The sequence below is a fragment of the Myotis nattereri genome (genome assembly GCF_964212035.1).
Source record: "Myotis nattereri genome assembly, chromosome: 7".
Classification (NCBI taxonomy): Eukaryota; Metazoa; Chordata; class Mammalia; order Chiroptera; family Vespertilionidae; genus Myotis; species Myotis nattereri.
The window spans coordinates 6,682,578-6,707,025 of NC_138082.1; the positions used below are offsets into that span (position 1 = coordinate 6,682,578).

At 49.0% G+C, this 24,448-nt stretch overlaps 1 protein-coding gene across 1 annotated transcript in view; it reads right to left on the reverse strand.

The window, feature by feature from the left end:
- ANKRD44 (ankyrin repeat domain 44) overlaps positions 1-24,448 on the reverse strand; it is a 221,194-nt gene that overhangs the window by 94,487 nt on the left and 102,259 nt on the right. The window contains exons 3-4 of the mRNA XM_081095598.1: positions 9,490-9,568; positions 374-444 (exon numbers count right to left, since the gene is read on the reverse strand). Coding sequence (XP_080951724.1) covers positions 374-444; positions 9,490-9,568 — 150 coding nt within the window. The remainder of the gene's footprint in view (positions 1-373; positions 445-9,489; positions 9,569-24,448) is intronic.

Here is a 24,448-nt window from a genome sequence, read left to right on the forward strand (position 1 = left end):
ACTCATCCTTGAAGGACTGGCTCAGCCAGGCATCTCTTCTTGGAAGACGTTCTCTATTCAAGCAGTTCTTTGCTTCCTCCTCCATTCGGTTCTGATGTCGTACTCATCCACTTACCTGCGTGCCTCCCCCTCCAGACTGAGAGCTCACTGAAGTCAAGGACCATGGGGCCCACCCCGGACCAGCCCAATCACCTCCAGCCCTGTGCCTGCCATGCAGCTGGCACTCAAATCAACAGCTGTTCATTGCTGGTAAGTAACCCTCTTGCATGAGAAGCAGAAGCCTTTAGCTCACCAGTGAGAATCCCTGCTTCAGCAGAGAATGTTTCTCTCTCCAGGGACTGAAGGTGGTAGATGGCATCAGGCAGCCACTCACCTCACTCCTGGAGGCCACGGCTCGGTGCAGCGGGGTCAGCCACATGTTGTCCTTGGCATTCACACGAGCTCCTGGAACCAAACAGCACAGGTGAGAGGCATGATGCAGCGGGGGGGGGGGGGGGGGGGGGGTGCGGGGGGGGGAGGGGGGACGAGGATGGGGGCTGAGGCTGTATCTTGCGCTCTCATTTGCCCGGCACAATCACCAAGCTGCGTTTTGTTTTCCCCGGTATCAGCCCCGTGCTTTCTGGCAACTGCACAGGAGGAGGCCCCCAGGGCTGCCGAGGAGCGAGATCAAGAACTGAGAATGTCCGAGAAGTGGTAAAGACTGGGTGGGAAATACAGCACCTCATTGGGCAGGAGACACAGTGGTGAGAAGACAGGTTCTCCAGGGCTGTGGACATGTGTGTTCTGAGGAATGAAGGACTTTTCCAGTGTGTGTGTGTGTGTGTGTGTGTGTGTGTGTGTGCGCGCGCGCGCGCGTGTTCCTGAATAGAATGTATATTCCTGGATATAAAATACATAACCAGATAAAGTATTTTCTATTTAGTCATTAAGTATATTTATCTCACAGGGCACACAACACTCTCTTGGCAAACAGTCAACGACAAGGAGCCTTCCAACTAGTGTGCACGAGGGGCCAGTCAGCTTCCAAACACGTCGGGCGAAGTTGAGTTCTGAAGGGATTTCGTCCTGGCTGAGAGGATCAGCAGAAATCTCCTTTATCCAGGAGTCCCCTTTCTGTCTCTGGGACTAGCCAGGCATTTCGGTGGGAATAAGGCAGCCTCCATGGAGCGCTGGGGCAGACCAACAGGAAGCCTGTGTGGGCTGCGCATGGCTCCCTCACTCTGTGGGGGGAGACAGGCGTCCTCACTCTGTGGGGGACAGACAGGCTCACACCAGCCAGACCCCGCTCATACCCGAGCAGGAGCCAGCTCACATTCACAGTTTCATCTCCGGAGCCACCTCCATCAAGGAGCAGACGCCCCGAATGAACGGAGTCAAGGACAGCAGAATCGGCCCTCCTTCCGTGACACCCTCACAATCCTCACCAGGGCAAGCCCTCCAGGTCTACAGCTGAACTGATAAAACACCCCATCTGCCCGATCTGCTTGGCTCAGTGGTTGAGTGTCGAGCTATGAACCAGGAGGTCACGGTTCGATTCCCGGTCAGGGCACGTGCCCAGGTTGTGGGCTCGATCTCCAGTGGGGGGGCGTGCAGGAGGCAGCCGATCAATGATTCTCTTTCATCATTAATCTTTCTCTCTCTCCCTCTCTTTTCCTCTCTGAAATCAATAACAAAAAAATATATATTTTTTTAAAGAAAATTATAAAATAAAACAACCCCATCTGAGCTCCCTTTTCAGGGGGCTTCAGGGTTTTGACCAGTCTTCTGATCAGAGATTGAAAGTTTTGTTAAAAGGGCTATTAAAGAGGAGGAGCAAGAGAAAATGCTGTCGTCTGCGATGCAGTATGATGAGACTCTTTTGGCCTTAGGACAACAAGGAAGGAAGTTGGTGAGGAAGAAGAGTGAGGAAGCGAGTAAGGCAGGCAGGGGAGGGGAGGTGGGGTGGTGCCTCTGGGACAGGCTGGGACAGGAGGCAAGTGGAAGCAGGGCTGGCTCATCCCTGTGAGGCCAAGGCCAGCTGACAGCTTAAAAAATAGAACCTTGTTTTTTTTACGTGTTTGTTTTTTTTAAAGGCACCAGGAGATGATGAGCTAGAAATTTAGTTTAAGATACCAGCTAAAAGGAAATAACAAATCACAGACCGTACACAATCCTTTTCTGTTTAACTGAAGGACAAATACCATTAACGATATTAATTATAGAAAACAAGAACATAATAATCCCTAAAACCAAGAGACAGACTCCTGTCCTCCCACTCCCCAGACTAATTGCATTGGTGTGAGATGGGGCCAGGCACATGTATACTTTAAAAACTTTTTAAATATATTTTTATTGATTTCAGAGAGGAAGGGAGAGAGAGAGAGAGAGACAGAAACATCAGTGATGAGAGAGGATTATTGATCGGCTGCCTCCTGCACGCCCCACACTGGGGATGGAGCCCATAACCCTGCCATGTGCCCTGACCAGGAATCAAACCGTGACCTCCTGGTTCATAGGTTGATGCTCAACTACTGAGCCATGCCAGCCAGGCCTGGAGAGCTTTGAAGGAATACTTGTGGCCTGGCCAGCATGGCTCAGTGGTGTTTCTCCCTCTCTCTCCCACTTTAAATATCGGGGGGGACCACTTTGTAAAGAATATGATTCTTGAACCACTACGCTGTACAGCCGAAGCTAACACAGAATAATATTGAATATAAATAGTAATTGAAGAAAAAACTGAGTTGAGTGTTTTGAATGACAAAATTCACTAGTTGCAAAATAAAATAATTCAGGAAGTTGAAAAAAACTGTATTAGGGAGAGGCAAATGACAGCAACATTGGTATACCATGTCACACCCATCGAATTGGTGAAAATGACACAGTCTGACAACGCTAAGAGTTAGCAAGAGTGGGGAGCAGCAGGGAGGCGACGTACAGAGGGTGCGAGTGCGGACGGGTGTAGCCCCTTTGGCAAGCAGTTTGGTTCCACCTGGTAACACTGAACAAATGAAGTTGCAGAATAATACCTATGGCATAATACCAGTCACATACAGTTTTTAAATTGACAAAAATAATGCTGTATGTTGTCTACAGATGCACAGACAGGAAGTAAAAGTAGCAACTACGGCTAAAGAAACCAGCATTCTCTAGAGTGGGTGCTCTGGGGAAGAGGGTGGGGAAAAGGATGAGCAAGCACAGCCAACGGGCTGCAACTGTATCTTCAACGTTTTATTCCCTTTAAGAAAGGATGCGATGCAAATATGGCAACTTTGATTTCATAAATCTTGGCGTACGTGGTATTATATTGTTTTCCACATTTTTCAGTATGTTAGAAATATACAACGTTTTTAAGAGAGCTAACACATTTGAAGTTTAATGTTTCTTAATAAAATGGAGGGTGGGGTGTTAACTTGCTTTTTTTACACCATTTTATTCTTGGTCAGTGGCCCTTGATTAAAAAATGACACATCCACCCTCGCTGGTTTGGCTCAGTGGATAGAGCATCTATCTGTGGACTGCAGGGTCCTGGGTTCGATTCCGGTCAAGGGCGCATGCCAGGGTTGAGGGCTCGATCCCCAGTGGGGCCGTGCAGGACGCAGCCGATCAATGACTCTCTCATCATTGATGTTTTTTCTCTCTCTCTCTCCCTCTCTCTTCCTCTCTGAAATCAATAAAAATATATGTTTTAAGAAGAAGAAGAAGTAGTATATGTCTAAAAAATGACACATCCACTCTTTCCATTAAAGTGGTCCCGCTACCCAGCATCCTCCAGGATTTTCCTACGGCTCAGGCCAGGGAATAAGGATAATACATAGCAAGAGGCTGTTGGTGGAACAGTCCGACTGAAAAGGAACTTTCCAGGTGAAGATGTGTTCCATGCGGGCGTCTTAATGTTCCTCTCATGCTCTCCTCTCTCCACAGCCGCTGTGCTGGTCCCAAATGCAGCCCCCCCCCCCCCGCCCCCTCCGCTGCGATGGGGAAGCCACGCCCACGCAGAGGGCAGCGCTCTGTCTCCGGAACCTTCCATTGACTCCAAATGCCATCCTGTCATCGCCACTTTGTGAACCTAAGCAGCTCATCCCCCGTAGCTCCATCACCAGCCAGCCAAGCAGGACACTCCTGAGGGCAGGGTGCCTGCTGTAGCACATGCCCAGACCTGAGTCCACCTGCTTGGCCACCGCATGTCAGAATTTTACCTTCAGCCTCCCTCTCTTCCTTCTCCCTGCCCCCTTCTCCTCCTTCCCTCTCCTCCCTCCCTCCCTCCCTCCCCACCCCCGTGACATACAAGCTGCTCTGGCTGTGTGTGCGGCACTAGAAGGCTCTATATCATGTTCCTAAAGGAGATAACTTGGAGTTATAACCATTGAAAATATTGCAAATCCGATGAGAGGGAAACGGCATCCCGTCGCGGTGCTTTCCTGTTTAATAGTGCGGCTGGGTATCTGCTAACGCTTGTCTCCTGCCCACTCATCATTCATTCTCCGAGAACTGCCTGTTCAGATGCTTTGCCTGTGTCCCTTATTCTTCTATTCTTGTTTGTCCTTATAATTTATAGACATTTGCATTGTGTTGTTATGATAATTTTTATTTATGTATTCTGAAAGCTTTCAGTTGTATGTAGATCCCAGTGTGGCTTTTAATATTAAAATTCTCTCAAGGAGAAAAATGAGCTGGCTGAGCTCATAAAGCAACCCCCCTTCACCCCGTCATGTGTAACACACCCCGGCATTGCTTCCCTGTGGCTCCAGGTACTGAAAGCTCACCACAGAGCTGGGAGGGGGCTTCTCACGGTCACTGCTGAGTCCCCTGTCCCTCCACTCGTCCTTCAGGAAAGCTCCCCTCCCCAGCAACGGAATTAGTAAGACAAAAGCAGAGTTATCTGAACGGGGACCAGGCAGTATTTCATCAGTGTCATCCCTGCCACTGGCTTCCTCTTTCCGGAACACATCCAGCCTTGTTTACATGTCAGCGGGAGACTAGATGGTTGAGTATTTATAACTGGTTTTTCTAAAGGACGCTCCCTGTTATTTACCTGCCCGTCAGGCGCCATGGTGCACCGAAGGACACGGGGCCTGCATGCCGAGTGATTTAAAGGCAGATGCGGTGTGCCCAAGGACATCTGAAGCTTGAGTGATTATTCTTTAAGTGGCAGGCTCTCCTGATTCTTCAGAAACAGAGACCCAGCTCACAGTTGTCAGGCACGAACCCTGACTGCGAATTAAGTGTGCTTTTCGTCTCACCCCTAGTACCCCCTGGTTGTATGTTCACAGAGAGCAGGAGTAACGGGAGCTCTGAGAGCCTTTTCCAGAGGCGACCTGTCTGTTCTCTTAGCCCTGTCGTCTAGGAAAGAGTAGAGCAAAGACCAAAGGTACACGAGGGACTGAAAACGTTTAGAGGTCAAAGAGGATAACTGATTCTCAAGGCTGATGTATCCCCAGTTTGGCTTTTAATTACAGAAACAAACAAGTACAGACCAGAAATCATGTGCAACATGATTAGGATATAACGAAATGGGCTCGCTATTGATTTTTTTCACGCAGAGACCAAATCTTATTACAGCCCAGGAACGGCGTCCTTCAAAGCAATGACTTTGGAAGCGTGTCTGATAATCCCGCGGACGTGGCAACCGCTCAGAGCATCTTCAGCACTCCCCTTGGACTTGCCATTGGAGCCGGTTGCCATGCCCACCAGAAACGGCTCATCCCCTGATAATCACACCACCTCTGGGGGCAAAACCAGCACTGCCTGGTGTAATCACCGTCACCTCTTGGGGGTGGAAAATCACACACACAAGAACCAAGTCCAACCCTAAGGGATGAGTATTTGTTATGCATAAGAGCACCAGAACCATGGCCTGCGGGGCTCAGGAGACAATCTGCGGGGGGAGTAGAGATCACATTTTGAAAGATCACAGGAAATCCCTTTACCGGAAGGAACGCCCCCTGCTGGGCGGCCTACATGCAGATGAACTCACTATTTTGAATTCGTACTTACACCTCACACATCCCATGCCAGGGGGTGAGGATTCAATGTTGTTCCTCCCGCCCCGGGCGCTAACCCGTGTGCATCCCAGCTTCTCTACAGCTGCCGTCACTGGGGCCGTGTGCCCGTGCGCTCCGCTTCCTGCACCGCAACCTTGCCCCTTAACTCTCATCCACTCACTGGTTCACGTTGGTCTCATGCATGCAGCTCTGGGCCACAGCAAGCTCTTGGCCTTCTCTCTGACTTGAGCCTGACAAGGCCAGCTCCCAAACAGAAGCTGGTGTCAGGTGGGGAGGTAACGCCAGAATCCGCTCGGCGGCTACAGGAAGTGGGATTTTGCAAGGCCTATTCCTCTCTGCTCAGGGACCTCGGGGCTCCATCCGCCTGGCTAACAGGAGACAATGCCGGGAGGGATTCATGGGGTTGGGTTACACTACACTCTGCAGTTAATACAATAGAGAACACAGCTGTAATGGCTATTCTGGCAAAGCCAAATTATCTGTCCAACATGGGAATCATTAACACCTCATTCGTTATGAAGTTGGAGAAGAGTTTGGGTGGATTCCCTAAAGCAGTGGTTCTCAACCTTCTGGCCCTCTGAATACAGTTCCTCATGCTGTGACCCAACCATAAAATTATTTTCGTTGCTACTTCATAACTGTGATGTTGCTACTGTGATGAATCGTCATGTAAATATCTGATATGCAGGATGGTCTTAGGCGACCCCTGTGAAAGGGTCGTTCCACCCCCAAAGGGGTCGCAACCCACAGGTTGAGAACCGCTGCCCTAAAGGGTCAGCTGCCAGATGAAAGCTCAGAGATGAAATCGTCCTGCTCTTACAGTGCCATTTCTTCAGGAACATAATATACAACTGGATACAGGACTCCTAAGGGAAAACTAAAGCCATGTGAATTCCAAGCGTTTACCTAAAGCTTCCACAGTTGAGTAAAATTTATCAAGAACCTTCCCAATGCTCTCTCGGACCCTAAATCTTTCTAATTTAATGGGGGAGGAGAAATTCCATGTCATGTGTCACCCAAAATTATACTGGAGAGGTTAACAGCTCGGAATCCCAAGACAAAGAGGTGTACAGAACAAGATATATTCTCCAGGCTGCACTGAGTGAGCCACATTTAAGAGTGGCTGGCCCTAACCTGAGCTGGTTTGGCTCAGTGGGTAGAGCGTCAGCCTGAGGACTGAAGAGTCCTGGGTTTGATTCCGGTCAAGGGCACATGCCTGGGTTTCGGGCTTGATCCCCAGCGTGGGGCATGCAGGAGGCAACTGATCAATGATTCTCTCTCATCATTGATGTTTCTATCTCTCCCTCTCCCTTCCTCTCTGAAATCAATAAAAACATATTTTAAAAAAAGAGCGGCTGGTGGACTCCATGCCATGTAGAGGCACCTAAGGAAAACAGAAATAAAACCTTCTCTTTCAGGTGCGGAAAACAGACAAAAACCAAGCTTGGGGTCCAAGGCAAAGTTCTGAATCCGCACATTCATGAACCTAGTATTTTTCTGAGACTCTGAGGTGTCTCTTCATACATTTGGGTGGTGAGGACAGCCAGTCTGGACCATTAGGTGTCATACCACAAAGTTCTTTACTTTACACCCCACCGGTTTCCGCCTACAATTTTCCATGGGCCAAGTCTCTATCGCCGGGGCAGCCGGCCAGGTGCGCGCTGGCTCGGAGCCTTGGTCCGCGCCAACACTGAACAATGCGTGTTTGTTTGGCCTGCGGCCCTGGAACGTCTTAGAGCCGTCAGAGGAGGCCTGCTCTCAGGAACACAAGGACGCCCCACGGACTCCCACCAAGCGCCAGGCAGGAGCGCCGGCCGCAGGTCTAAGGCACGGAGCACTTGTGTCCGGGAAAGCCCACCTCGAAGGGGACACAGCACAGGAGCCAATGAAACCTTCCTTGTGTGTCCCAGCACAATTGTTGTTTTTGTTGGGTTGTTTATTAATCCTCACCCAAGGGTATTTTGTCCAATGATTTTTAGAAAGAGTGGAAGGAAGGGTGAAGGAAAGTGAGAGTGAGAGTGAGAGTGAGAGAGAGAGAGAGAGAGAGAGAGAGAGAGAGAGAGAGAGAGGGAGAGAGAGAGACATTGATGTGACAGAGACACTCAATTGGTTGCCTCCCACATGTGCCTCTACCAGGGCTGGAGATGGAGCCTGCAACCAAGGTAAGTGCCCTTGGCTGGAATCTAACCTGCGACCCTTCAGTCCACAGGCCGACACTCTAACCACTGAGCCAAACCGGCCAGGGATCCTAGCACAATTCTGTTTCCTTCCCACAATGCCCTCCACATCTGCTTAAACACCTGCATCAGCTCCCACCGTGCGCAGCTCACTTTGGGTTCTACAGTTCCCTTTGCTACAGCAAACAAAGGCTGAGCCTCAGTGCAGGCCTTTGCATAGTCCAAGTTTTAACCTCCCCAACAGGAGGGAGGAGGAAAGGCAGCGGATCTGCACGTGGTCCACCCCAGGACGCGTGCACGTGCTCAGACTCATTCCCGGCCCTTGTCTGGCAAACGCTCAAGGCGGAGAGCACATACTGATTTCAGAAGCCTGCAGTGGGAGGTACCAAGCACACAGGTTTCCAAAAATGAAAGCCTTGGCGTTTTTAACTCGGACAAAAGACTTAAAATCCATAGAAAAATAAAGAGAATATCGCAAAGACCAGTGCACATGCAAATCAGATTTAACACATTTGCCAAATTTGCTTCCAATTTTTAGAAAATAGAACACTTTCCAGAGTTGTAGCCTCTTTTACGCCCTTCCCTGAAAACACCCCTCACTCAGCCTACCTCCTCAGAAGTAAGTAACCACTGTCCAGAAATTAATGTTTCCTTTCCTTGCGTGTTTTTATATTTTTATTACACGGCCATAGTCATTGGTCCATAAACAGTACAAAGCATTGTTTTGCAGTGCCATTCAGATCTATGTACATAGACACACATTTGTGTCTGTTCATATAGACTCTAAGGAACCAGTCTGCCTGTTTGTTCTTTTCTAAAGACATCCGAATACGCTGGCCTCACCTACCACGCTGGGCCCGATAGACAGTCAGGAACCAGATTTCCAAACCACACATAAGTTTTGCTGGAGACGTCATTTTTCAATAAGAACAACTTCTTGCGCCCAAGCCGGTTTGGCTCAGTGGATAGAGTGTCAGCCTGTGGACTGAAGGGTCCTGGGTTCAATTACAGTCAAGGGCACATGCCCAGGTTTCAGGCTCAATTCCCATTAAGGAGGGGTGCAGGAGGCAGCCAATCAATGATTCTCTCTCATCACTGATGTTTCTATCTCTCTCTCTCCACCCCTACCTATCTGAAATCAATAAAAATATATATTTTTTTAAAAAAAGAACAACTTCTTGCACTTTTTACACATTTAGTGGCAAAATCGCTGATCAAATAAACTTCCATGAGCCCCATAAGGACACTGTTTGCGGGCCTTCACGTGGTCACCGTAATTAGCGGGTCACTGGCGTTATCTGCGGGTGGCTGTACGCACGGCTGGCATTTACCTGAAAGAATCAGGAGCTCGATGATCTCGGCATCTCCCAGGAACGCGGCCACGTGCAGCGGAGTGCGCTTCTCCGAGTCCTGCAACCAGGGCAACAGTAAGCAAGTCAGTGTGGCCGCAGGGGCCTCTGGGACACACAGCAAGACAACACACCCTCTGAAGCTCACGCTTGGGAGATCGAAGGCCAGACACCTACTCAGGCAAGTTCCACTTATACGCTTCCCTCAGCATCTCCCCCAGGCCCATGCACGCGAGATCCCATTTTCTGAGTCTGTGTCCTGTTGGCCTCGCTCTCCTGCTAGGGAAGGTCAGCTCCGGTCAAGGATGGCCCTCATGCACTAGATGATGGAACTGAATTTATTTTCAAGCCTTCAGTAATGGCTGAAAAACACCAATCTGAACCATTCTACCTACCCGTACTGCATAGCTCAACGCTTTCAATGATTTGTTTTCTTTCTGGAATTTTTCACAAGGACATTGAACATAGGTACGGTCATTTTCTTCTTTCTATCTCCATTCACTGTGGCCTACACACTTCCCATTCATGTAATACTTACTGAATGCCTACTATGTGCCAGGAACCAACGTGTGGGGACGGGAGGGTAACTGTGAAAGGCCCAGTCCCTGCCTTCAAGTAGGAGCCAACAGTGGTCATGAACACAAATGACACAGTAAGATCATTTCAGATGGTGACAACAAAATTAAAACAGGGTGATGGGACCAAGTGACTGGGAAGATGGGAATAAAATTTCTTAGAGTGCTCAGGTAAGGCCTTTCTGAGGATGCTGACAGTGAGGTCTAAGTAGACACTGTTAGTTCTGTTTTATAGATGAGAAACTGTGGCTCAAATAAATTACAAAATTTCCTCAAGAACCCATCAGTGCATAGCAGAGCCAAACTGAATTCTTCCCCACTCTACATCCTTGGCAAGGCCTTTCACATACTGGGCTCAGAGGCAGTACAATAACATGCAGGGGGAAAATTGCTTCCCCATCTGTACATCGGAGATAGTAATACTCAGCTTAGAGAATTGATAAGAGAATTCAAGGTAATGCAAGTCAACAAAGCCCAGGCAGGCACGAGGGCTGGCCATCCACAGAGCCATCGTTGCCATCAGCAGACACTCCTGTGACATCTTCCCTCCAAGCCTGAGAACTCTCAGGACCAAACCTGGGTCTCACTCCCGCTATCCCTAGAGCAGCAACAAACTAGGTGCTCAGCAGAAGCTGGCCAAACCAAACTGGTCTGCATGCACAGTATCCCCCACAAACATCCAGCCTCTGTGCCATAATAGTGGCAGCCAAAGTCTGCATGCTGCCTTTGAGGGTTCTCCTAAAACTAGCCTGCGTTTTAGTTTCCAGAGATTCATGGATTCATGATTAATCTTACTCATCCTTCCTGTGATGACCTGATGATACAAGCCACCTCACAACCCTGGAGTAGGTCAAGGAGATTATTCTATTTTCTGACAACTCAGCCCTCTGCTCGTCCAGACTCGTGCTTTCAGGCACTTCAGGACACACTAACACCCAAAACAGGTGGCATCCAGGGGACACAGCAAGAGCTGATCTCCAACCAGTCTATTTGTTAGGAGGTCTGGCAAATAGGCTTTATGACGGGATGGACTAACTTTTAAGTAGATAAAAAGAGGAGTCTGGCCAGGCCGGTGTGGCTCAGTGGGTTAGAGCGTTGTCCTGTGCCCCGGAAGGTCACAGGTTCGATTTCCAGTCAGGACATGTACCTGGGTTGCAGGTTCAATCCCCAGCACGAGCTAGGGCACATGCAGGAGGCAACCAATCAGTGTTTCTTTCTCTCTCTTCTCTCTCCCTTCCTCCCTAAAATCAACGGAAAAAAATATCTTCAGTGAGGATAAAAAAAAAAAAAAAAAAGAGGAGCCTGCATTAGCTGGGAATGTATGTTGTCGATGTATGCTGCAGTAATTACTACAGATAAGTGGAAATCGGGCAGGCATGCAACTGTTCTATATGAAACAATGGTACGCCTTGGAAAATTCATTCAGAAGATACACAACTATGGTTCGCCCTCTGCTCACTAGATCACCCTTTTGGTAAAAATAAAGCTTCAATATTTGAAAACACATTTGCTCATTTGAGAATCCAGCATATTAACTGGTGTGATGGATTATGCAAGTAACCAAGACCAGACTTGCACAAATGTTTTCTATTTCTGTTTCTTCTGGTGAGATCGCTAGAAGCATTTTCCATGTCAGCCTCATATTCCCTTTCAAGCCCCACTATAGCTACCAAAACATTTCTGTTGGGTCCTGGGATAAAAGTCATATAATTACACGTTCTCCTGTGAATTGAACTAGTTGCAGGGTTTGGTTCAACAAATTAGACCTTACCTAAGTGATTTCAACAAGGGCTAACCCAACCCCAATATGACTTCATTTGACCTAAAGCAGAGTCAGGGCTCTGTTAAGAATGTGACCTCCAATAAAGCCAAGAACACCTTCATATCTAAACTTGCTGGCCTGTTATTATATGCCTGGCCTTTCTGATTTTGTGGCCCCTTTTATGACACTTTCATGACATGGCTTGTTGAAACCAAAGCTTTTATAGTATAAAAAGGGTGTGTTATGTGAGATCATATTGTAAAAATTTCTGATCGTTAAATCCCAGTGTCCCTGTTGCTATGCATTTAAAAGTTTCCTGTAGTAGCCCTGACCGGTTTGGCTCAGTGGATAGAGCGTTGGCCTGTGGACTGAAGGGTTCCGGGTTCAATTCCAGTCAAGGGCATGTACCTTGGTTGCGGGCACATCCCCAGTAGTGGGTGTGCAGGAGGCAGCTGATCGATGTTTCTCTCTCATTGATGTTTCTAACTCTCTCTCCCTCTCCCTTCCTCTCTGTAAAAATCCAATAAAATATATTTAAAAAATAAAAATAAAAGTTTCCTGTAACTTCTAGTACATCTACGCATTTCTATTACTTTTTAAAAATATATTTATATTGATTTCAGAGAGGAAGGGAGAGGGAAAGAGAGATAGAAACATCAATGATGAGAGACAATCATTGATAGCTGCCTCCTGCACGACCCTTACTGGGGATCGAGCCCGCAACCCAGGCATGTGTCCTGACCGAGAATCGAACCGTGACCTCCTGGTTCATAGGTTGGCACTCAACCACTGAGCCACACCAGTCAGGCTATGCATTTCTATTACTGACCAAGGGTTGCTGACACCTGCTCTCTCACCGGTGCCTGAGTGATGAATGGGATCATGGGTCAAGGGCAGATTCAGAGCCACAGTCATCACCATGCTCCATTGGGTGAGACTGTCCAGCAGTTTGCAGTTCATTCTGTTCCTCAGGTTAAGGTCACTCTGCTTTGTCCTAAGCCAGACAAATGGGGTCAGAGGTGCAATGACAGGAGAAGGGGGAAGGCTCTGGGGAAAAGAGGGTTCTAGTAATAACACTGGTAAAAATCGGTTCTAGGCCAGTGTACCCTAGGGCATCTAGAAGAAGAAACAAAACCTACCTGCTAATGATGGAGTGCTTTAAATTTTTTTTTTAAATGCCTTATCTATTCTTCTACTTGACTCGCATAACATCCCTATCAGGGGAGACACACATTTCAGAACTTTGTTGTTAAGTCTTATTATCACCATTTAAAAGAGGGAATCTGAGCCCTCGCTGGTTTGGCTCAGTGGATAGAGTGTCGGCCTGCGGACTGAAGGGTCCCTCGTTTGGTTCCCATCAAGGGCACATGCCCGGGTTGTGGGCTCGATCAGGGGTGGCCAATCAATGGTTCTCTCTCATCATTGATGTTTCTCTCTCTCTCCCTCTCTGAAATCAAAAAACATATACTTAAAAATAGTAATAAAAAAATAAAAGAGGGACTCTGAGCCCTTGAATTGGGTTGTACAACTTGCCCGCACAGGAAACATGTTACAGAATGAAGACTGACCTGACGGTAGTTTCTGGATCAAAGTTAGAATCCAGGACCAGCCAGGACGCTCGCAGCCTCAGCAGAGTGGCCGAGCCACGTGCTCCCTGCACTGGCTTTCACCTCCTCTGTTGCCAAGTGCACCCTCTGCAATGAATGGTCATGTGGCTCTTCACACCACCCACGAACCCAAGAGGAGAAAATACTTCAAAAGCAGGCACAGTAAGACCAGCACCCCCTGGAGATGGCTCATTGGAGGAGTTTTTAACGGATTGTTCAAGTACCACAAAAAGAGAGATCTTTTTCCGTTACCCTGGACCTCCGATTCCAAACAGCCCTTTGCAAACAGACCCATGAAAAGACCCAGGTTTCTCCAGAAGGAAGGAAGGTAACCCTCCCTCTATGAATAGCCAGAGACACACAGCCCGTTGGCGTCTGAGCTAGATGTGCAGAGGGTCAGGGAGAGATCAGGCAGCGGAAGTGTCTGCCGTCTGTTTACCAAGGAAGCAGATGAAAGAAAACAGGGAACTCGAAGTATATACACGTGCGGTGAGCTTGACATGGGCAGGGAGTTTATTCTGGCAGCTACGAGCACTGTGCAGGCTGGGGGAGGGAGGGCACGCCTTTGTTTTAAAAATGAAGAATTGTTTATTACATGCTTTGGAGACTCTCAGAAGTGCCCGATCTAATCTTCACTGCAAGTATCTGTCGTGCGCTAAAACAAACATCCCTCCCTCCATATAAATATCTTATGTCCCAAGACAGACAGATGCAGCAACGGTGAGAAAACAGCCCTGCAAGGCCTTCCTGTCATGAAACGCAGGAGTTCCCATCGTCAATGCAAGCGCCCCTGATACTGAAGGAGCAGGGAAGTGACTGACAGCTGGGGCCCAACGAGCTCCGTGTGCTAACCAGCAGGCCACCCGGAGCAAGGCAATGTCTACAGAACCTGAACCCAAAACAGGTTCCCTGGAGAGACTTCAAACCATGTGAGGAAAAGAGCCGAAGACACGCCATAGACTGAAGTCAAGCAAGAGGCTAATAAGAAAGACACTTGGTTTTCAGGTGGGGAATGCAAAGAAGTTTGTAAAGAAGAAAGCAAAGGAGAGAAGCATCCTATTTCTTTTTAAAATCTTCATGTTTACTTTCACGTTTGAACATCTCACAGATCTAGACAAGCACAGAAAATGACAGACCTGTATGTTCCTACCATGAAAAATCAAGCATGTTAACATTTTTCAATGTCCGCTTCAGACATTGTTTTAAAAGATAGCTTTAGGGGTACAGCACCGTGAGAACTGTGACTGACTTGTTCTGAAAATAACTCGAAGAGTGTGTGTGTGTGTGTGTTTGTGTGTGTGTGTGTGTGTGTGAGAGAGAGAGAGAGAGAGAGAGAGAGAGATGTTAGGCTGTTTTCGTTCTTCACCATTACAAATGGTGTTGCAATGTACATCTTTCTACGTGTCTCCCTGTGCATAGATATGAAAATTTCTCTAGAGCAGATACCAAGAAAAGGAAGTAGCTCAATCTCAGGGTATATTCATAGTCAACTGTACTAGGTATTGTCAAGTAGCTCTCAAAAATAATTTTAATAATTTACACTCCCACCAGCCACCTAGTAGGTCCTTTCCCCCACATTCTTGCTAATATTTGATGTTATCAACCTTATTACTCCGCCAATATGATGTGCCTGACATGGTATTTCACTAAGTACAAGTGAGATTAAGATCCTTTTCTTATGTTTATTAAAAGTTGAACTGTAGCCTGACCAGCATGGCTCAGTGGTTGAGTGCCAACCTATGAACCAGGAGGTCACGGTTCAATTCCTGGTCAGAGCACATGCCTGGGTTGTGGGCTTGATCCCCAGTAGGGGGCTTACAGGAGGCAGCCAATCAATGATTCTGTCTTATCATTGATGTTTCTCTCTCCCTCTCCCTTCCTCTCTGAAATCAATCAATAAATATATATAAAATCAGGAGAGGAAGCTGGAATTATAAAATATTTGAACTGGAAGGGTATTAGAGACATCCAGAGAGTTTAACTAATTGGCTCAAAGTCACATGGTGTTAATGGCAGTGGTGGAACTGCTCATTCATACAAATGACAGAATATTTACTGGACCTACTATGTGCCAGACACTGTGCTAGGTCCGAAGACACGGCGGCATCAAGAGACAAGTCCGGGCCTTCACGGAGCTTCAATGAATCCTGTCCTCTTGCCCCCAGTGGGCTGTGCACTAGGGTAGACTGATACTAGATTAATCACACCAGTCAGCAAGAGCATACACACACAGTGTTGGAAAATGCCAAACAGACAAAGAAAGTGTGGCATGAAAGGAGACGGCTACTCTGAGCACAGCAATATCTCTTAGTTACTGGGTCTGTTTCTCGCTCTCTCTTTTTTGGGGACGGGGGGCGGGGGGGCTGAGGGGAATTAAAAGCAAAAGCTTAAAACAACAATTTCTGTGTTCCACCGAACATCATCTTAGCTGAAAGGATTAGTATCTCTTTACCAAGTTCTTTTTCAGCCTCTGGGTAGATATCTTAGAAACAGAGTGCATATGCAATACAGACAATAAAAATCGCCAGTGCAGTCATCGGGACCTAAGATATCAGATCAGCTCAATGCATCAACATGTTAACAATGATTATCCTCTGGGTGAGTAATTTTATGGGTGTTCTTCACCCTCTTCTTTCTTGGCCTGTCTTTCAAGTCTTGTAGATATAATGCAGTTTAGAAATAAGAAAACTAAATTCCTTTGTATATAAGAAACCAATTTCCTATTTTAAAAAAAACCACAGATCTTTAATAAAAGCTAGTTTTAAATATTACATATAAATAGTAAAGCACTGGACATTATTTCCTGTCCAAAGCCTTAATTATCTTGCAGTAGGTTTTAAATAATTGATATGTGAATAAAAATTAAAAATTGATACGTGAATGTGTTTCCTGGCAAAGGACAAAACATTTTGCTTGTGACCGCACGTGGGAAAACTGTACCTTGTGTAATGCCCCACGGCGCTGCCGAAGCACTGCCCTACACAATGCATCATCCGGCCTGTTATTATTGTTACCAGTAATGGCAGAGGGAAAGGGAGGGCGAGAGAGAGACAGAAACATGAATGATGAGAGAAAATCATTGATCGGCTGCCTCCTACAAGGCCCCCACCGGGGATGGAGCCCGCAACCCAGGCATGTGCCCTCGACTGGAATTAACCTGGGACGCTTTCGTCCGCAGGTTGACATTCTATCCACTGAGCCAAACCGGCGAGGGCGCATCATTCAGTCTTAAGAAAACCCAGGGAGAAGGACCACGGAAGCTCTGTTAACCCAGTTTTACGGAAAAGGAACCAAGGCTGACTCCGAGAGCTAAGGACTTGCCCAGAGCCACGCGCCAACACTGGGTGCCTCTGGGCTTCCTGGCTCCACATGCTCTGCGTCCGCTCACAGCAGTGCCCGGGCCTTCCTTATCAGTACAAATTCCTCTCCAAGCAAGAACCTGCGTCCACCCTCCTCACAGCACTCTGAAGGCCTTGGGTCCTGCTCTGATCTTTCCTGTCAAGTGACCTGCAGGGCAGGGACACACACACACACACACACACACACACACACACACACGCGCGCGCGCGCGCATTAGAAGCATCCTCCAATGGTCAAGAGAACGCAGACTCTGGAGTCAGAATGGCCTGACTTTGAATCCCTCCTCTGTCACTGTGTGACTTTGGGCAAATAACTCAGCCTCCCTGACACTCATTTTCCTTTTCTGTAAAATAAAATAGGATCAAACTAGACATCCAACAAATATCCGTCACCCTAGTATTGTGATTATAACTGTGGACATCTTTGTGGCTTATCCTGATTGTTTTCGGTTCCTCTTGGTGATCTGACAAAATAAGACTCAGAACAGTTTCTGGAGAAACTTTCCTGGTAAGAAATGGTATTCGCCAGGACAAGGGCTGAAGTGCCTCCTCACAGCTGGCCAGTAGCAGCGCTTTGCCTGCCTCCTCTCCTGCAAGAAGCAGTCAACCCCGTGACCAGGGCCATGCCTTCTGCTACCTCAACCCACAGGCAGCCAAAGCCTCTCCCAGACTCCGCGTTGGGCCTGGCACGCTTCGTCCTCCACGGTGGGCCTCTGGTCGTGGCACCGTCACTGCTGACCATCTGCCCTTGCTCTCCCTGCCTCTCGCTAGCCAGGCTGTGGGCTCAGAGTAGAGATAATCCGACTGATCTCGCTATCAACCTAGCACCACGCCTGGCGCACAGTAGGTGCTCAATATATGTGTCTTGGAGGAATCAAAAGGAGTAATGTCTTGATTTAATCTCAGATTCTATCAAAACCTACAACCCAATGAAAAATGGCCTGTGTGAGGGTGGCCTGCAGGTTTCTGTGGTGAGACGGAGAACTGGTTGTCTGAGAGGTTAAGAATGCCCAAGTGTCTCTCATCATTGATGCTCCTCTCTCTCTCTCCATCTCCCTTCCTCTCTCTAAAATCAATAAAAACATATCTCTTTTTTTTAACCATTTGTACTCCATACGCGTCTATAGATGCATGCGGTGGAGCTTTTTTAATTAAATTCAAAATATCCTGGCAGTTAACTGGTTAAAAAAGTACTGAAGGACCCACATCCCAATCAGCCATGTCACTTGGCGAGGACCAAGAGTTCCTGGGGAAATTTTAATTCAGGGGGTAAGAAAGGACTTGATTTCCAATCTGGCTGCGTGAGGACTTTCTGCACACCTCAGGCCACTGGAGGGCTGGCCTCAGAAGCCACCCGCTGTGTCTGGGCAGCAGGACCCCTCTCTGCAGCACAAGGTCAAGGGCCTGAGGAGGAGAGGGTGGGAGAGGGTGGGAGAGGGAGGAGGGGAGTGCAGCTGCTGTGCTCCTGGAGTTCCCAGGAAACCTGGCCCAGGACTTGTTTCCCTGGCTCTCCAGGCCAGCTCTCCAGGCCACATGGTGGGGCCAGGCAGCTCAGGCACTCGCCCAGCTGAAGAGCAGCTCTCAGGAGAGCACCCCCACCCCCACCCCAGGGCAGTCTTTTTAGTGGAAGAAAGAAAGGCAGGCCCTGCCTCTATGCTGAGCATCTGTGGTGTTGAATCCCCTCCCCTGACAGGGAGATAGCAGTCCACTTTTTAAGGGGGGTTGGGGAGGGGGGATTGGGGATCTTCCTGCGATAGGATCCTTGCACCTCGCACTGCTCCCTTTCCTGCAGCTCCCCTCTAAGCCCCCATACCTGTCAACCCTGCTCCCTGCCAAGGGACCCCTCCCAGCCACAGGACACTGCTCTTCCTGGTACCAGGCACCAGGCCTGCCTGCTCATCAGAGCTGCCTGCTCCATTTTCTCCACCCTAAGATGTCTTACTTTAGAAGGCCCAGTCCTCAACCTCCCCAGGCCCTCCCGGCAACCACTCTCCAAAGTGGCCCCTCCCTCTGTGGTCCCTGGACTTTGCACTTAGCTGATTCTGCCTTAGATTTTAGCGCCTTGACCCTGGCAGTGCAACCCAGTGGGCCCTGGAGACGGAGGACCAGGTTCAAATCCCAGTCCTGCCACCTAAAGCCATATTGACCTCAGGCAAGGTCCTGGACTCTCCTAGAAGCCTCCATGTGTTTGTCTGTAAAATGGGAACAATAATAACACCTACCTTCTGGGGATTTGTGAGACGAAATGAAATGATGCTAATAAAGCCTAGTATATGGTTAGCACTCAACAAATATTGCCCGGTATCATGTAATCCAAGTTTTCACTCTTTCCCTCACAGCTCATTCTTGATGGTTGGTTAAGACAGGGAGAGGAGCCCGGCCTGCATGGCTCAGTGGCTGAGCATTGAGCTTTGAACCAGGAGGACATGGTTTGATTCCAGTCAAGGCATATGCCTGGGTTGCAGGCTTGATCCCAGTGTGGTGTGTGCAGGAGGCAGCCGATCAATGATTCTCTCTCATCACTGATGTTTCTATCTCTCTCTCCCTCTTTCTTCCTCTCTAAAGTCAATGGGGAAAAAATTATATATATATATATATATATATATATATATATACACACACACACACACACACACACATATATATACATACATATATATATACACACACACACACATACATATATATACTAGTGTGTGTGAATGTGTGTGTGTGTGTGTGTATATATTTATGAAACCTTGTTTCTAATATTTATATGGAGAGAAATGGGTGGAGACGGAGATGGAAAAGGCTAAGGTGTCCCCACCCAGTCTCATCTAAATTCCAGGGCAATCAGATGGCACCATCCACACAGGAGGAGGGACAACATGTCCAAAGGCGAGAGAAACACGCTCTCTCACTGGGCCTGAGACTGAGACGCACGGGGCCAGAGGAAAGAAATCACACTCTGCTCAGCATGTGAGAGGTGCACCTGACAGAGGAGCCGGCCAGACAGGCCTTTCGTCCATCTAATTGCTGCCTGGACCCCTGTGATTACTGGGGTGACCGGCAGGAGGCGTGAGCACGGGCCACAGTGAGGAGGTCACACCATGCTTCTCATTTCCTGTGGGTGGCAGAGACTGGGAACCAGGGGGCCAAGGGTTCTTACAGGACAGGAGCTCAGAAAATGCAGTGCTGTGTCTAAACAGCAATGGGCAGATTAGCCACTTGCTGGCGTGTTCCCGTGAGCGCCCCCCATAAAACACGATGTGGAGCGTTACCGATGAGAAGGCGCTGCCATGTACAGACAGCAGCAGGACCCGTTACCCTGGGGGAGAAATGTTTCACGGTGACTATGGGCATCTACACGCGGCAGCATCGAAAGTTGAACTTATTTTACAAAACACACTTCAAACGGCACAGTGATCATGCAAATGATCTGACTCACTTTACGAAGTGCACAGAAGGGCTTTATAATGATTTTTACCATGGGCCTGGGAGAGGGATGCGAGGCAAACGGGGGTGGGGACGGCAGTTAGGGTAAAGGGGGTCCAATACATGGTGACGGAAGACGACTTGCCTTTGGGTGGTGGGCACACAATGCAATAGGAAGATCACGAGTCATAGAAATGTACACTTGAAACCTACATAACCTTGTTAACCAATGTCACCCCGATAAGTTTAATAGACAAAAACAAAAAGAATATTTTCCACACTGAAAGGAAGTGCTGTGCATTGTGACTTCATGGTGAAGCCACCGGAACGGATCTAAGAGCAGAGACCTTGGGGAAACTGTGTCCAGGTAATGTTTTTTTAAATAATTCAAACCTGTCTTATCTGTTCTAGTCTGTGAACATCCCTATATCATCCAGTGAACTACGCCCAGTTGCTTCACTTGTCAGGGCTGGGCAAGCAGAAGAGACTAGAAAAATACTTGTTTACACAGGACTGGCTCACGGTCAAAAGGAGAACATCCTTGTCATCAGGTTTAATGCAAAACAGCCAGCCCTCTTCCTTTACAAGGCTCTTCCTCCCTGAAGTCAAATCACCCCGCGGCCACGTGCTGAGCTCGGCCATCTCTTATCTAGCACGCCTTGAGCAGAGCGTGAGTCTAGCTACCTGCCCCCTGTAATTTAGGAGTCAAGATCTTTGCAATGATGACTCATCTTTGGAGCCCTGACCTGCCATGTCAGGAGTTCAGCTGCCAGGCAGGGCCTCTGTGGGGACCCCAGGCCACGGGCACGTGGGGGGAAGGGGGCCCTGTGCGGGTGCTCAGGCCAATGGCCAGCACTGACCACAGACACGTGAGCGAAGACATCTCCAGATGACTCAAGCCCCCACCTCTCAATCCCCCAGCTGACGAGTCCCCCCAGCTGAGCCCCAACATCATGGAACAGAGAAAAGCTATCCCGCTCTGCCCCATCTGAATTCCTAACCGACAAAACCCACGAGCATCACACAGTGGCTGCTGTGCGCCACTACACTTGTGGGGTGGGTGTTACGCGGCAATAGGAACCGCCCTGTGAGGTCCCGACGTGCTCTCTGAGTTATTAGAGAAAGACAACATTATGTTTGGTGGTAAATGGCCTTACTTGTTTTCCAATCCAGGGCAAGCAGGCAGTCACTAATATCCGATCTACAGGGCAACGCTCGAATAGAGGCATTTACTAAACCCCAACACCATCTCTTGTAAACCAGCAACAGCCAGGGATGCTACACGCAGGATCCTGGGGACGATGGTGACTTCACTGTCCTCGGAAAAGTCACTCTTCACTTCTGTCCCCTCTCTCAGGAATGAACTGTCTCTCCGCCTCCTCTCCCCACACCTCTCCCCCATCTCCACTGCTCAAGCCAGGAGCCCAGGAGTCATGCGTGGCACCTATCTCTTCCTTGCCCCTCACGTTGAATCCCACATCGAATCCTGTGTGAGTTCCCTCCATGAAGCACCTGGGAGCAATCACGTCTCCCCCCTCCCGGGGCTACAGTGAGTGAAGCCCCGAGAGCCGTGGTCGGCAAACTGCGGCTCGCGAGCCATATGCGGCTCTTTGGCCCCTTGAGTGTGGCTCTTCCTCAGTCTTAGGAGTACCCTAATTAAGTTAATAACAATGTGCCTACCTATATAGTTTTAAGTTTAAAAAATCTGGCTCTCAAAAGAAATTTCAATCGTGGTACTGTTGGTATTTGGCTCTGTTGACTAATGAGTTTGCCGACCACTGCCCTAGAGCTCCTGAGGGCACAGCAGCCGGACCACAGCTGCCACCCACTCCAGGCTCCTCCTGCCACCCCCTTCACCAGAACCATTTACATTTAGGTTGAACCTGAACTCCTCACTCAGCCCTGATGGCCCGACCCCTCCTCCCCTCCCCTCCAGCCTCCTTTTCCTCCACTTTCTCTCTGACTCACTGGCCTCCAGCCACACCAGCCTGCTTCCAATTCCTGCCGCTTGTCACTCTCTCCCCAACCCCTCAGGGCCTTTGCGCATGTCTATCTGGACTGAAACATGAACCTCATCTTCTTATGGCCCCCGTTTCTCATGGCCAGTCTCAGCGTCACTGTGGCCACAGCCCAGAGGGCTCCTTCCCGGCACCTTTGGTTCCGGATCACAGCACACTGTCCTTCACAGCGTCTTCTCCGCACACATCCCCTTCACCTGCCTACTGGCTGTCTTTTCATGACACTGTGAGCTCCTACAGGCAAAGCCCAGGCCTGTGCCCACCGCTGTTACACACCTGTCACACCACTCCTCCCCGCTCCCGTCCCCCCGAACTTCCATTTCCTTCCAGTTTGACCATGGCTAGTAGCTCTCCAAGTGTGGTCCCCGGCCAGCAGCAGCGGCGCCTGGGACATGGAAGAAACGCATGTTCTCAGGCCCCACCTCCCAAAACAGAAACGGGGGGTGAGGCCCAGCAGCTTGTCCTGTGACCACCTCCAGGAGGGGATGCACATGCAGATTCAAGAACGACCGCCACCGACTATTCTAGAGACTCTCGTTCTACAACAGTGTCCCAACGTGTGAGCGCATTCCGCTGGTGTTGCGGGACAGTACTAGGTATTAGGTTAACATAAATTTTAAAAAAGGTCGGCACTCAAAGCCAAATGGCTTTGGAAGACACTGTGTTCAAAGACGTTGAACCCATTTTCTTAAGGCAGGAATTCTCAGAACCATGAATATGGCGATACGCATTGTCGATCATTAAAACGCAGGGAAATTGGCAGAACTACTTCCCAATTTTAGTTAGCCACAAAACCGCTTTGTTCCTCCTAAACTCCTGCCAGATTTGCTCTGGACTCTGAGAAACACACTTTGGAAAATGTCCTAGCGTAGGCCTTCCCAGAGAAAACCTTTCTAGCACCATCCCACTCCACAGCGCCTAAGTCCCCGGCGGTCGCTGCTGTGAGCTTCGTGCATCTTGCTCTCCTTTGCTCTTGCCTAGATTGGAAGATAAAAGCTTCATAGTCGGCACATCATAATGTCTTAATGTCCGTAAAAGGAACTCTGGTCTTTGTCAAACCGGGAAGTGTTGATCAGGGCAGACCTGGAAGGAGAGAACACGGCGGCAAGTCCAGGTGGAACTGGGGAGAGAAGCGGGTGTCATCTCCTGTCCTGTTCGGAAGCAGCAATGAGATCCCTGCCTCGGGTGCGAGAGAACCGTCCTCTAAGGAGCACCCCAGACCTGGGGCTGGGAGAGCCTGGTTTTCTCCCCCAGGCGAACGAGGGGATGGGTCAACACTGCGCAGGTGACTGAACACCCTCTGGGCCTGGCTGACCCAGCAGCCTGGAGAAGGCTGACCCAGCTTGGAAAGGGACGTTAAAATGCCCAGGCCACCCAGCCAGCGTTTACTTGATCGGGGCTAAGGATCAGCTTCCTAATGAAATTTTACAAGCTCAAGTGAACACAGAAAACATTTGCTTCTCTAAAAGCAGCCCAGCTTGTGTGGCTCAGTGGCTGAGCGTCGACCCATGAACCAGGAGGTCACAGTTCGATTCTCGGTCAGGGCACATGCCCAGGTTGTGGGCTCGATCGATCCCCAGTAGGGGGCGTGCAGGAGGCAGCCCATCAATGATTTTCTCTCATCTTTGATGTTTCTATCTCTCTCTCCCTCTCCCTTCCTCTCTAAAGTATTTTTTTTTTAATAAGAGCGAATAGGTCTGTTTGTACTGTAATCTGCCATCTGCAGCATAGACACCCCCAACCCTCGGGGTACAGAGCGGTTCTGTTCGGGGCCTCCAGCCCCTCTGTGACGATGAGGTGGTCAAGCCTGATGGGAGAGGGAGGGTGGTGATCTACGAGTTGGTCGTGAGCACATCCGCCACATTCAGTGGTTTTGAAACTGAAGAATTTAATGCCACGGACCCTGACGTACTCTTTGGGCGTTTGTGCTCAACACCGGAGCTCGCACACAGGACCGAAGGAGAGAGCGCAGTCAGCGCTGGCTCAGCGTGCGAGTGGGCAGGCTTTGGCGTGGCGGTCTAGCTGTTCTTACTTAGTTACATGTCAAAGTCAATGACACGGGAGAGGGAGAGACGAACAGGCAAGCACAGAGGGTTTTCAGGGCAGTGAGACTATTCTGTTTAATGCTATAATGATGGATACATGTCATTGTACTTTTGTCAAAACCCAAAGAATGTACAACACCGAGAGTTAATCCTTATATAAA